Below are 13,866 nucleotides of genomic sequence, written 5' to 3'. Positions count from 1 at the left end.
GTTGCATGATGAACGCTCCTATTTGTATTCATAACCATGGCTCGTGCGTGCAGCGGTAGCAATGGCAAATCTTTGTAGTAGTAGTAGTAGCACTTTCCACTCGTGTTCCTATTTTATTCCTTCTCCGCTTTCTCCACGGCAATTAGACTATATAAGGAGCAAAGGAAGAAGGAAGCAATCTTCCACTCGATAGGATCACCTCTTCAACTTCTTATTTCTGTCTCCTCTTCATTTTCTTTTCTTCTTTCTTCTTTCTGCTGGCTACGCCGCGGAAATCGATCGGCTCGCGAGTTTTCCCCGGACGTCATTCGTTGTTATTGACAGTGTGGAAATTGTAACTTTTTCTTTTTGGATTGTTGTACATTACAGCCAGAGGGGGCTGGCTCCTGGCTGGCTGTCATATCGGCCAATATGGCCACTGATTGGAAAAAAATGCGCAAACTATGCCTGCGGGCGAATCGATAAATATCCGAGACACGTCTGCGTCTTTGGATGAAACTTGGTCATAGGTATGCAGTCGTAGAATGAGGCCTCTTTATTTATACCTGGATAATTTCATAATCGCTGCTCTGTATGGTCTGTGGAAATGCCTTGGCTCTTTTTGGATCTTATTAAATTATTCAAATCGTGTGAATAACTTCACCTGCCGACGCTTCAATCATCTTTGATTTCTACCAGAGAATTTCGACTGCTGGGAATAGAAATCGTCAGGGGGGGGAAGGTCCATCATCTACGATTCAAAGGTCTTATAAAAGATTCTAATGCATCCTGGATGATTAAACGACGCTCCTGTATAATCTACATGGGTGAGCGTGTCTCGTCATACTAATCGGAGCCCTAGATTTATGTAAAAGTTTACACATTTTTGGCCTTTTTTTTTGTTAGTGTTGCCCTGTGCAAAGTGTTAGAGTTGTTGTTGCATGTACATGTGTAATATCTTTTTCGTGGAATTTCATCTACGGGTACAGTGTACCCGATTGAAGTTGACGGATGAGAGTGCGATTGCGTGGGATGGTTCACTGGGGAATTAACGTCTATGGCCTCAGTTTACTAGACATGTACGACCGTGTCGTGATGTGCCAGTCCCGAAATTTAAATGAACCCCCTGCATAAATCATCAGTGGGCGAGAGAGAAAGGGGGAAATAAAAAAAGGGGGCTATACTAAATACGCCGAAACAATAAAAAAAAGTGTGCACCAATTCTCGTGAGAGCTTGGGGAAAAATCTTCCATCTACTCCGCTTTTATCCATCCAGCAGTTTCTTTTTCTTTAGATTGGGCGCACGGCGGATCGACTCGAGAAGCAACGTGAGTGCTGGAGGGGGGGGGGGAGATGATGGCCATCAAAGTGTCTTTGTCCAACTAAAATATATTATAGGAGCATGGAAACAGTGTGTAGGTTCTCTCTGTGTTGGAAGTGATCCAACAGATTTGCTTTGCTCCGTGAGGGCAATCAGAACAAACAGTTTTATTCCGGCGTTCACAATTTCGTTCCAAATGGATCTCTCGGTATTTTTTTTTTCTTCCTTCGCTTCCGTCCGCAGGGGGATGAAAAAAAAATGTTTGTCCCAGTTTCTCCTTCTTCTAGGGTTCACTTGCCGGTTTTACCCACGTACCCTGAATGGTCAGGTTAAATGGCTGCAGATAAATTAGACGGGCACGACCGCGCCCATCGATTCTATTCACATGTTCTCATAGAGTGCTGGCCGGTCTTGTATCCTTTTGGACTGAGTGCTGTATAGGTTTTTCCTCCGCCTGAGAATATTCCATCGTCGATCCAGCTGCTGGATCGACAAGAAAACATCCTCTTGATTTCGCCCGCTTCCATTTCCTTCCTGTTTTTCCCCTTTCACTTTCGATCTTTTGCTCGACCACTTTTGCTGGAGAACGCATCGTACTCTTGTTTCAAGTACAAACAACAAGTGTAATGCTCACTGTTTTGGGCGTAAGACTCTTATAGACGGTGAAAAGAGTTTTCTTTTCCATCAGCTCAAAAAAGTGGAAATAAAGAAATCGGAAGAAATTAAATCGATTTGAATTTGTTCATGCAAATAACCGATATTCTTATTTCTCGCTCCAGCGGATGACAGATTTATGGTGGAAACTGTGTAAAAATCTAAGAAAACGTGCTAGCTGTTTTACAACGACTGCGAACACTGACAGTGGGCGATGGGGTGTATATCTTTTGTGAATGTCTCGTAATTCATTTTGTAGTTTTTTCTGGGAAAACAAAATACGCGAGAGCTTTTCCACTGTGTGACGTTATCGATTATGTATTTCCTTCGCGTGACAATCAAAGCACAGGATTTTTTATTTGTTTCAATTTAAACGACCAAAATAATAACGATCAAAAGAAGAAGGATCCATCGAACGAGAGAACAGCACACTTAATTTGTATGGTGATTGAACACGAAATCATTCACGAATTATATTTAATAGTAGGGCTCTATATTTATATGTACACACATTGAGATATGAAAAGAAACAAATTTGGCCAATATACAGAGTAGCGCAGCAGCCGCCCCTTTAACAAACCGGAAGTGGAGAAAAATGGATGAAAAATAAAAACATTGATTGACATTTACAATTTGCTGCTGCTGCTGTTTGTGATGTGATGGTGGACTATAGTTGTGTACAAGTTTTTGGCAGCTGTTAACAGTTGGTGACGGCTGCGGCGGATGGGTTGTTGGCTGCTGCTGCAGGGCTATTAGTGATAATGAGGGCGCTGGCGTCTGCCAACTCGTCAAATGTCATGAACGACGTCTTGGCCGCCGACGAGGAGCACTGCGGGCAGGTGTCGGATGTTACCGTCGAATACGTCATGGGGGTCAGTTCAATCACGACCGACGGTTGTTGCTGCTGCTGCTGTTGCCATTGATTCCGGTCGACGTTGTTAATGGCGGCGGCGGCCTTACCATCAGCCGGAGTAACGGGCGATGCGGCGTTGGCGGCCGGTTCAAACGTCGGCTGATAGTCGTCGTCGTCGTGATTCATCAGTTCTCCGTCTTCCGTCTCGCCCGGAAGCAGGATCTGCACACATGATGTAGCACATTCAGCATCACCCTCAGAATCTGACTGGAGATTCACAGAAAGAAGAAAAAGGGACAGCCCAAGGAAAATTGGGAACGGAGGCAGAAAGTAAAGAGAAAAGTCCCAAAAAAAAGGGAACCGAAAATGTTTCCCACCCGAAGAGAAAATTGCGGAAGAAGGAAGAAAAAAAAAAAAAAAATAAGTCAAGATGCTCACTACAGATATCACATTCACAGACACATACGTATCATATATATTTCTCTAAGAGTCTACACTTTTTTCTATTTTTCGACAGGGGCATAGATCAAATATTTAGTCTGATGGACTCTGCCGCTGGCCCGCTGCTGCGGTAATGATCTTTTCGGTTCCGGGAATGTACGTATATAAGCTGTAACATCGTCCACCCCAAATGGAGTTTTTGAGGTTCAGAGATGCCGCTATCTCGATAATAGGCTCTGTCTTTTTGGCCGTCCGTTAATAAATCATTGCCGGAATTCGCTTTGAAACAGTGGCGCGCCGTGAGTTATATAGCATCTAAGCTTTATAGAGTGTTATGAATGATGATGTCGGATTTTTTACGTTATTCCAAGGGGTAAAAAAGGGGGGAAACCGCAGGAGAGAGAAATCATTCACGAGAGAGATGTACGTAGTTTATATCTGGGCTGGCTGATGGTAATAGAGGGGGTTGAGTCGGACGTCGGTGTAGGTTTAGAAACCATCAGCTTTGGCATTCGTTTAGGTGGAGGCGGCCCTCATCCGATCCATCAACGTCCCGCCACTTCTCTCTTCTCTTCTGCTGGCGCATATCCTTGTCCTTTTCTCATAGCACTCTCTCTATCAAGTACCACTTTTCTTTCTCGATATCTATATAGTATACCCCCGTTGGCCTGTACGAGTGTGCTGTGTGCCATCCTCTTATTTTCTTATTTTCTTATTTTGGCAGTGTCGCCGAATAGAAGCCAAAGTCGCGCTAAAGTCGCCCGTCTCTCCGTTAAGAGAAAATCCTGATCGATTGTGTCCGGACACATTTTCTTCTATCCCGCTCGCTCGCTCGTTCTATCCCATTTTTTACTCTCTTTCCTCGGTAACGCGCTTTCTATCCTATAACCAAAAAGCTACTTTTAATGCAACTTGAAAAAGATATTAGACTGTAATATTGTTTAAGTTGCTGCTGCGGGAGTGGTTAGACGATCGATGCGTAGGCGCCGTTGATCGATTTGTCCATCAACGACACACCACAGGAACGAATAGATAACAAGGGGAGGTCTACTACTACTACCCAAGATGCGGTATCGCTAATAACATTTCATCTATTTCAGCAATCGTTAACAATGCAGACAAGTGAATTTAGTGTACATACCTGGGGCGATTGATTCATTGGATTGGAGCGAGTGGCATCGCGTTGCTGGTCGCCGTTGAGTGCGCCGCGTTTCTGATTAGCGGCCGAGACGGCGGCGTCGATGGCCATCGATCCTGGGACGGGATTCATGACGCTGGCGGCCCCGACGACGACGCCGCCGGTGCTGGACGAAGCGGCCGGCGCTGGGAAGCAAGGCAGAATGCGTTTGAGCTCCTTGCGGAAGTTGTCGTTGAGCCAGGCGTAGAGGAAAACGTTGTAGCAGGTGGACGACATGGCGATCGTGTGAGCCAAGAAACTTCAGGCCCACGCAAAATCAAAAAGTTCATTAGAACCCGGAAACGGTTGGTTGGGGGATTAATCAACTGACAAGCAAAGGTTGTAGTATTTCCACCAGGCCATTCCGTATTCGGCGTAGAGGTCGTTGAGCAAGTTGATGAGATTGAGGGGCATCCATGAGGCTCCGAAAATGGTCACCATGGCGATCAGCATGCGATTGGTGCGCCGCTTGCGCTCGCGATCCAGCTCCTCACCGCGGCAACTCCTCAGACGGATTTTGGCCTTTTCACGGCTGCGGTCGGCCAACTTGAGCGACACCTGATGTCAACAAACAAACCAAACCCGACATGTTAAGTATGAGAGGAGCTATAAAACGATCGATATCATTTCGCTCTCGAATTGATTCCTAGAACATGGCGCCCTTCCAGCACTGTGCACTAATGAAGCTTCATGCATGAATATCACAGTGTTTTATGTATTTATTTTGCTTCTGGCAACCGGCGGAATCGCAGTGCCTGCGGAATTGTATAAGATATGAAGAGGCCTCGCCGTCGGTCCGTCAATGAATATGAAGCTAATTATCCGAGACTCTGCTTGGTTATTCATTAACGGTCGCTGCAGGCAAACAAAGTTTGTGAGCTGAAAGTTGTCTAAATCTTTTTGCAGTCGGAATGAATTTGACAACCCGAGATGCCCTTTTGATTTTCCTGGAAAACACTGATGGACTCATGAGTCGTAAAGTGCAACTAGAAACTCGGTTGGTCGTTTTGGAAAGCGCTCGTGCAGCTTATTCCAACAAGTTTTCTTTTTTCTTCCCCCCCAGCGTGAGCTTGTGACGGGACCAATAGTCATCACGGCCAATATCCTGTTGCCCTTTTGAGATGTTGAAAGCTTTCGCGTGTCACTCGCCCGTCTTCATTTGTCAAAGTGTCACATCAAGGACCCAATTTCTCTCTCGAACAGTCTGAGTGGGTGTGGGTTCGAAGTTGAATCATTATTATGATTACCTTGGTGTAGGCGAAGGCCATGATGACGAACGGGACGACAAACTGCATGACGGACGTGACGGCTCCGTAGATTTGACGGTCGTAATCCGACGTCCTGTCGACCAATTCGTGTATGATCAGTACAAATCATTATTTCAAGGCGATTGTTATTAATTATTATACCAGCTCTCTTCGCAGTACGTGACGTTTGAGATGATTCGAATGTCGACGAAAATGCCGTAGGGCAGGGTGGCGCAGAGTGCCACCAGCCAGATGATGCAGATGGTGATCCAGCAGGTGGTCATTTTCATCCGCGGGCGGAAAGGGTACAAGATGACGAAGAAACGGTCGATGGCGATCGAAGTCAACGTCAGCGTCGACACGTAAACCGATGTCCCCTGTGTGTTCACAATTTTTACATTGAAATTTTCCTTTTATAAAAAATCTACAAGTCAATGTCTTTTATCTTATTAAATTTGATTTATTTATTTATTCAGAGTGCGGGTGACAAAAGTTTTCTCTCGGTGCGTCACTATAGCAACGAAATCGGCTTTGCCGGAGTAGTAGCAACTCTTGGCGGAATTGTATCTCAAAAGCTTCTTTTGATCACGAAAGGTCGTACCCGGGAATCTTTACCATCTGACGATGATGGTTGAAAAGAAGATGCAAATTGTATTTGGGGGGAAATATAATACTTTGATAGCACTCACCTGTGAGTAGGCCACCAAGTGGCACAGGATTTTGCCGAAAATCCACTCTTTGAGGAAAAAGTAGAGTGGCGTGAAGGGGACGGCCAGGACGCAGAGTAAAATGTCGGACAGAGCCAAATTGGCGATGTAACAATTGGTGACGGTCTGCATGGCTTTGTTTTGGGCCACGACGAAGACGACGAGGACGTTGCCCACCAGTCCCACGGTGAAGATGACGGCGTACAAAATGTAAATGTGGACCTGGACGGCCGGACTGTTCTTCAAGTAATCTTCCGACTCGCCAGTCCAATTGCTCCAATTACTGCCGTTGCTGCTCTCCAAATAGTTTCCAGGGTTGTTATTCAGGCCAGCGCCAGCGCCACCGGTCGTCAACAGCAAACTGGTGCTGCTCACGTTGGCTCCGTCATCTTCGTACATCGCCATCATCATCGTGACTTTTTTTTAAATACAACTATCGTAGGAAATTCGGAATGTCTCGCCCGTCAGCAGTCAGGTCCCGCAATCAGCGGCACCTAAAAATAACCTGGGAAAGAAGAAAATTGGTCCAACTGCTGTCAATGTTGATGTGTCACACAGTTATTCTATAATTGTTCGTTACCCCACAAAGAGTAACTCAAAATCTGTCATTTGCAGTTCTGTCGCAATCAAACGAATGTCACCGGAACTAGACGAAACATTATTCATTTTAAAAACAAAATATTTCGCGTCACCATGGCAACGGTTGGATTCTGATTTTTCGGTATCGTCAGATAATGAGTTGAAACCTATGGTGATAAGTGGGTGGTGGGTGTGGTGAAGAATAAAATCATCTCGAGATTGGTGGGTGGGAAGTCTCTGGAGAGTCAACACAATAAAAGCAACACACACATCATCCACATCAAAGCGGATTTCAACGTGATTTTCGCTCTGCCATTTTCCAAGATTTCTCTTTCATTTTCTTCATCGAAGGATATTATTTTTAAGCCGAAAGATTTTGAATTTTCTCATCCGCTTCATTCACACCCAACGAACCGCCCCCCTCCTCCTGAGTTTGGTTACGTGGAAACTCATCATCCTCTGTTGATTAAACCAACAGAGCAGCTCGTCTCTTTTGATGTGAACGCATAGCGACATGTGAATTGTAATGTCGAAGATGTATATTTTATATTCGTCGTCTTCTTCGAGGAATTTTGTCTTTTCTCTTCTTTACGTTGAGGCGCTGATTATAAAAGCGATGGACTGGGAACCACACACGTGTCGAACGCAATCACTGCATCAACTCTGTACGACGGCCTACGCAATTCTTGCACGTACACGCTTTAGCCTTTAGCGGCAAAAAGTTCTAGGAAAATGAGCGTCTTTTTATTATTATTTAAAGGGGAATGACAAATAACAAAGCCAGTTTTTTTTTGTTATTGATTACAACTTCAAATATTAACGGGAGAAAGAAAATATTTATTGCGAAACATCAATATTCTACGAGACAACAACAGCAGCAGCAGCAGCCAGCATTCTTTTATTTTTATTTTATTTTGTAATTATTACGCCGAGATTCGCCATTCTTTGGGGGGAGGAAAAAGATCAATCAACAAGCCAGAGGAGCGTGTTATTGCTTTGGATATTGGCAGTGTACGACACACCGGCCCGACTTTATTATAGACACGGCCAGCAGATCATTCCAAGATGCGGTTTCCAGAAGGAAAGAGATCCAGCTTTATACGGTTGACGGGCAATAATATAACCCTACCCAAGTATTTTCTGTTGGGTAATGGACTCCACCGTGCTTTTAATATCAACTAAACAACAACTTAGATACGTGACGGTGTGGGGTATGTATGCTGTATAGAGTTGAGAGGAGCTTTGACCTGAAATGGAATCCATTTCCTCTTCCATCATCCGTCCGACTCTGCACAGCAGTTCCGGCCTTTTTCCCCGACGTTCGTTCCGTCGAAAATTGGTACGGTTAACGGGTTGTATTCACGACCGTTGGCTTGTGTGATGGCGTGTTCCGGTCGTGTTTTCTATATGCGACGCTTATCAATAACATGAAACTACCAACTCGCCACTTATTGACGGCACGGAAGTAGAGTAGCGAGTCGACAAAACAGCTGTTAGTTTATGCGCTAGTCCTTAATAATGGCCCTCCCATTATTAGCGAATGTATGGGGGGGGGGGGGGAAAGGATCCCTGTTGGTGGATCACGCTACAGGGTGCGGAGGTGTGCAAACACAACACGGCCTTTAATCAAGGAAAGCGAGAACAAGTATTGCATAAGAGTTGATTACTACACGGGTTGTTATCGCCTTTGCTCGTTAGTCGATTTGGATATGAAATCAAAGGCGGGAAAATAATGATTTCCCCCGCCCGGATGATTAAAAGGTCGAAACTCGTCTCTATCGTAATTGGGGGGGAAATTAGACTTTCAACATTTGCTCGACTAGACATCGCACCCCCTGTCCTTTTTAGTTCAGTCGAATGGAAATCGAAACATGTGTAATATCCTTCATCGTAGAGTGCGCCCGTCTAACTGTCAAGTCACGAGAAATGATCCCGTTTTCCTGCTGGACGCTACTGGACAACAGCGAAAGCGAAACAAAGTTGCCCGTTGTCGAGATAGCTGGCGCAGATTTATTCGTCACGCTAACCATTCACGAAATTCTACTAATGTAAAACATCAGCCAAAGGTTTTTAGGACTATTTCTTTCACTCACGCCACGACTCCCGTCGTCCGCAATGTCACTCTAACCAATATTAACACTGATTAGCGCCCCGCCCAGTTAGATATGTCGTGACAGATAGTCACTAGCCGGAATTTCTTTTTGGTCGGAAGTTGCATCAAATTACGTAGTAATGTATTATGTATAGTTGTTCTATTATGTTTTAATTAGGATCGTGAATTGCCTTTCCTTTGGCTTGGGGCCAGTTTTCTTGGCAAGATTTATTCGTATTATTAGTCTACCACCGAATGATCTGTGGCTTTAATAGATCTATCCTGAGCTTCTACTTGATCCCTTGTACCCCCAATTCTATGGGTTTGAATAATAATCTGACAAACAGACTACTAGCCTACTACCTCCAAGTAAAACACGAAAATGGTTCTCACAAATGAACGCCGAGTTTGAATTTCTCAAATATTCTACCTCACAATAGAGTAAGAAAGTTGAACAATCAAAGTATAGTTTGAGGCAAAGTCCCAGGGCTAGATTCCCAGTATTCATTTGTGTGCAACACCACAACTCCACAAGCTTTCCCAATCAATTAAAACTACCACGAATGCAAAAGTTCAAATTGTCTTATCTTCTAATACTCTTTTGTGTTTGCAGGTTGGTGAATTGAAGAAGAATAAAATCGACTAGTTCCACGTATATTCTTCACGTTTGAATGGTCTAACTGATTGAACACGTCATTTACAACTGTTGAAAGTGTCTAGTTTGATTGTTGCTACGAGAACTTCAGCAGACGACGCCATCATCGCTGCTGAGTGCTGTCTGCTCACCAACAGTGGCGTTTTCGAACTTTGCCTTTTGCCTAACGATAGGCAAAAGATTATGGCGGATTTTATCTCTCACATCCACGGACATCCGAGTGTTTGAATCCCCTACACAATAACAACTGGGTGTTGCCCGAGCTGCTAATTCCATGGAGAGCAAAGTAAGTGTCCATTTTCATTTGGAATCGACCCTATTTAGATTATTTCTTCCTTCTCGTGCTTGGTGTACGTGTATGTATATGGTTACCGGCACACGTGGGGCATAGACCTGGGAGGAAACTAATATCTGCAGTTTTATTTCATGTTCGTTTGTTTTTGTTGTCTTGCCAGTCAAACTGGTAAACAATTGTGCTGCCAGTTTGATGTAACTCGGGTTGTTTATCGACCTATCCTATAACGAATTTACGCACGAATATCTCGTCAGTGGGGTTTTTTCGTGTATACAAAACAAAGTTGGGCAGAGATCTCAGGAAGTGACGTTGGAAATAACGAAGGGCGTTGTGTTTTGATTAGGACACGAACGAAAGAAAGTCGTGTGACGATATCCGATAACTTTTTTCGCGTAATCGTAGATGTAACGTCGTCTGTGCACCAAAACCGTTTCTGCTTTTGGTTGCACATTTCGTTTCTACTGTTTTGATGTGACCAAGTTTGATCTGACGAGTCGAGAGTTTTCGGGGGCTTTGATTAAAAAGGGAATTTTTTCCAGCTGTGTGATGACGCACTAAACTTGATTTCCGGAGAAATCTACTACCGAAATCCATTCGTTTCGACGCTCTTGATTGAATTTTTAATCAGAGATAACCATCAGCAGTTGCCGACAGTTTCACCTTTTGCTTTTTTCAATTCATCACCGACTGGGGAAATTGTGATGGCCCTCCGGGAAACACTCGAGAAATTAGCTACTTTGATCTGAAATCGTTATATTGATTCAACTGGAGATAATGCGATGACTAAGAAACATCAACAAACAAGAAAAAAGAGGAATGTGGCATATAAGTATGCGCATAATTATACCAGAAAAACGAATGGGTGTGATACTGTGATCCAATCCATCATCAATGTTGATACCGTTGAGTGCGCTGTTGCAAAATTTATTTTTTCAATTATTGTTTCAACTTGGCTTTCGGCAACTTTTCGTTTCGTTGATCCTCGTGAAATATTTTAGGATCGATTTTCCCTTTTCTGTCTTTACCGCAGTAAAAGTTCTCGTTGCGTGTTTTTGTAGAGTCTGACGTAATTATAGCGCTTTCTACGGCCAGTTCCCTGGACGGACACCCGAATGTAGACGACGTTAAATAAGCGACTGGGTTCCTGGCTAGGATTTGCTGTATATAAATCGTCTTGGCTACATAAAAATCGGTGGAGGGAACAAAAAAGGAAAAAAAAAGTTGGCAGCGAACCGGATCCCATGGCCGACTGATGTATAAAGGCGAGCTAATCAGCGGCAAAGGGCGTCGGCACATATTATCAAGAGGTGTGTTGTTGACAAAGATGGTGTGTAGCCTACTTAATTTATCCGTTTTATTTTCATGCGGTCGAAAATTGATATTAGCTTCCCTATTTTTAGTCTTTCAACCAAATGTGTCGTGTCACTCTGGCTGATTATTCAGACACTTTCTCTATCCATTTCTCAATTATTTGCCTTTTTCTTGTTGATTTGTTTTTTAAAAAGAAGAAACTAAATGGCTCCCATCTTCTGCAGTCGACGTGAAGGATGCGGTCCATCCATCAACCCCTGTACATGTTTGCTTTGGCTTTTTGTCAAAAGAAGTGGGCCGATTCTTGTTGGCGTAACACTTGACGTTGCTTTTAACTAGGGCCGTTCAAAAGAGCTGCTCACCGCAGTTGAGTCCAAAGAGTTTGGAAAATCCAATTTACCCATCAGTGACGACGACCGTACAACAAGTGCAAGGCGCTTAAAAAACAAAATGTTGTGGTTCGAGTATCAAAATGAACGTACCTCTTTGACTTTTGAGTTGTTACTGGATGGTTATGAAAACGGGGCTGGCGGAAGAGAAAACAGAGACACTTTTGACAGGCAACAAGAGGCGAAGGGTATATTGAGTGTGTGTGTGTGTTGAGCTGGAATAACGGACCCATGGACCTATCCGTTGGCACAGTCGATCGGCAACTGGATGGGAGTCGGGGACCTGGTCTGATATTATTTCCGCGCTCCTTTCAAGATCAAGGAAGTGAGCGGAAAGGAGCCCAGGAGCGGACACGGCAAAGAGTCCTCCTCCTCCTTTTTTCGCTCGTGCGGGACTGGCACAGCACAGGCGCGATGGCGATGAGTCTCTTGTCATAAGGAAAGAAAAAGTGATGGGGGCGTTCTTCCTTGTCTTTTTTTCCCTCTAGCTCTACTATATTATGAAATGGGGTGGGGGGGAGCAACATATAATCATCTTGAGAGACACACAGAGACGACCCTTCAATCTTATCGGTCTTCCTCAATTCCTCCGGCGATATTGCCTCTCCTCTCGCAGTATAACTTTTATCTCTTTTCTTTTTATTATTTCCATTTTTTTGGCAAATTTGATGATGGCTGCTGGACCCTCTCCGCTTAGCCCCGGGTACTCGTTCAAATTGCAAATTCTTTTTGCCATCTCGTCAATCAACTTAAAAAATAAAGGTTCATCTTAGCCGGGGGGGAACTTGAACTTGTATGAGGTACACTGGACACAACAATGTCCATCGTTATTCCCATATAACGAATAAAAAGAAAGGGAAGTAGTACGTGTAGAAATTTTAAAAATAAAAGAAAACATTTCAAGCCTGTTGCAGATCGTCGCTTCAGATCGTTCCGTTTCCATCATTTCGTGAACATGTTGAAAAAGTAGCAAAAAGTTTATTTTAAGTTGAACGAGACTACATATTCAAATTTGTAAAGTTGTTGATGGATCATTCATGCGACTTTTGATATTGTGTCCGCCATGGTTGCATCAGCGATCCATTCACGTTTGAAATGGAAAAAGAGTTGCCCGCGCTTTTTCCCAGAAGATGCCCGTCGAGCTTCCTATCCTTTTGGATCGTGGAAACGGAAATAGACAGACGGGCGACTCCTGTTTAGGCGTCGTTTTCTTTGGCCGTTTTCCTTGTACACAAGAGAGCGGAAAAGCGCGGACGGCCAGTTGAATCGAGCCGTCGTGAAATGTTTATAAACACACACACAAGACTTCTGCCCGTAAATTCGTCGAATATCAACAGCTCATTTCAGAATGGGCCGTGGCTTTGAGATAAAAATGTCCGACTGGACGACGATTGATACGCACCGGGGCACCGCCCTGGCCGCAAAGTTCCGCGTTTCTATAAAATTAGAAAAAACCATAAAAATCTGTTGTCGATTTTCACTTTTCTCTCGCCCGCAAAAGCTTTAATGTTTCCACAGACGGACTAATTACGGTGTACTAAACGAGATCTATTCATTTATTTACTTTTCCGTGTCATCGGTTCAAAAGGCGGAAGTTAAGGCAATTTAACTGGCGCTATCCTGTTTTTTAAAACGGTTTCATGTGGCTTGAGATCATTTTGGAAAATATTTGGAAGATGCTTCTATACAATTCTTGATTTCTGCAGAAGAAAAAGGAAATGGATCGATGCCAAGTCTTAGTTATATCTACCCACATCGGTGTGCTAAAATATATTCCTGGAAAGGATATGAAATCCATTTGGAGAGTGGTCTTGCATATGGAGAGAAATTTTTTCAAAAGTTTTCTGGGTCGAAGCGTGCTTTTAAAAAACTCAACTTCAGGGTTGGGTTTCTTTTTACATTAGAAACTTGGGCCTACGTGTCGTGCACTTTTTCATTTCTCCTCGCCGCCGTATTTGTTCGCTTATTATATAGCCCAGCAGCAAGACTATCTTCTTTTTTCTCTGTCCTGACGAAAGAAAGACGTCTTACGAGGGGGGTCCTGCATGTTATCTCTGGGGTGGAGGCTTAATACCTATATATGCATCATCCGAAAAGCTGCTTGTTCCGTTCGCTGTTGCTGTGCAAGCCCCCCCCCACCAATGTTTTATTTCCCTTTTTTTTCTA

General features: G+C 43.9%; 2 protein-coding genes across 3 annotated transcripts in view; one reads left to right on the top strand and one right to left on the bottom strand.

The window, feature by feature from the left end:
* Positions 1 to 13,866, top strand: part of LOC124349389 (C-type lectin domain family 7 member A-like) — a 28,591-nt gene that overhangs the window by 1,422 nt on the left and 13,303 nt on the right. Inside the window, exon 2 of the mRNA XM_046799959.1 lies at positions 9,664 to 9,991. The gene's annotated coding sequence lies outside the window, so the exon portion shown is untranslated. The remainder of the gene's footprint in view (positions 1 to 9,663; positions 9,992 to 13,866) is intronic.
* Positions 2,323 to 11,957, bottom strand: LOC124346487 (prolactin-releasing peptide receptor-like). Of its 2 annotated transcripts, none has more exons than XM_046798382.1 (7): positions 11,794 to 11,957; positions 6,362 to 6,884; positions 5,835 to 6,049; positions 5,673 to 5,766; positions 4,757 to 4,983; positions 4,390 to 4,684; positions 2,323 to 3,074 (listed from the first exon to the last, which is right to left on the bottom strand). In XM_046798382.1, exons 2-7 carry the CDS (start codon positions 6,788 to 6,790, stop codon positions 2,652 to 2,654), a joined length of 1,683 nt encoding a protein of 560 aa, XP_046654338.1. In that variant the 5' UTR covers positions 6,791 to 6,884; positions 11,794 to 11,957; the 3' UTR covers positions 2,323 to 2,651. The 2 variants fall into 2 exon arrangements, with proteins under 2 accessions (XP_046654338.1, XP_046654339.1); XM_046798383.1 differs by having other exon boundaries at positions 2,323 to 3,029.

The sequence above is a fragment of the Daphnia pulicaria genome, chromosome 1, assembly GCF_021234035.1.
Source record: "Daphnia pulicaria isolate SC F1-1A chromosome 1, SC_F0-13Bv2, whole genome shotgun sequence".
In the NCBI taxonomy this organism is placed as follows: domain Eukaryota; kingdom Metazoa; phylum Arthropoda; class Branchiopoda; order Diplostraca; family Daphniidae; genus Daphnia; species Daphnia pulicaria.
Note: the sequence above shows the minus strand (reverse complement) of the source record. Positions and strands in the feature narration are given on the sequence as shown.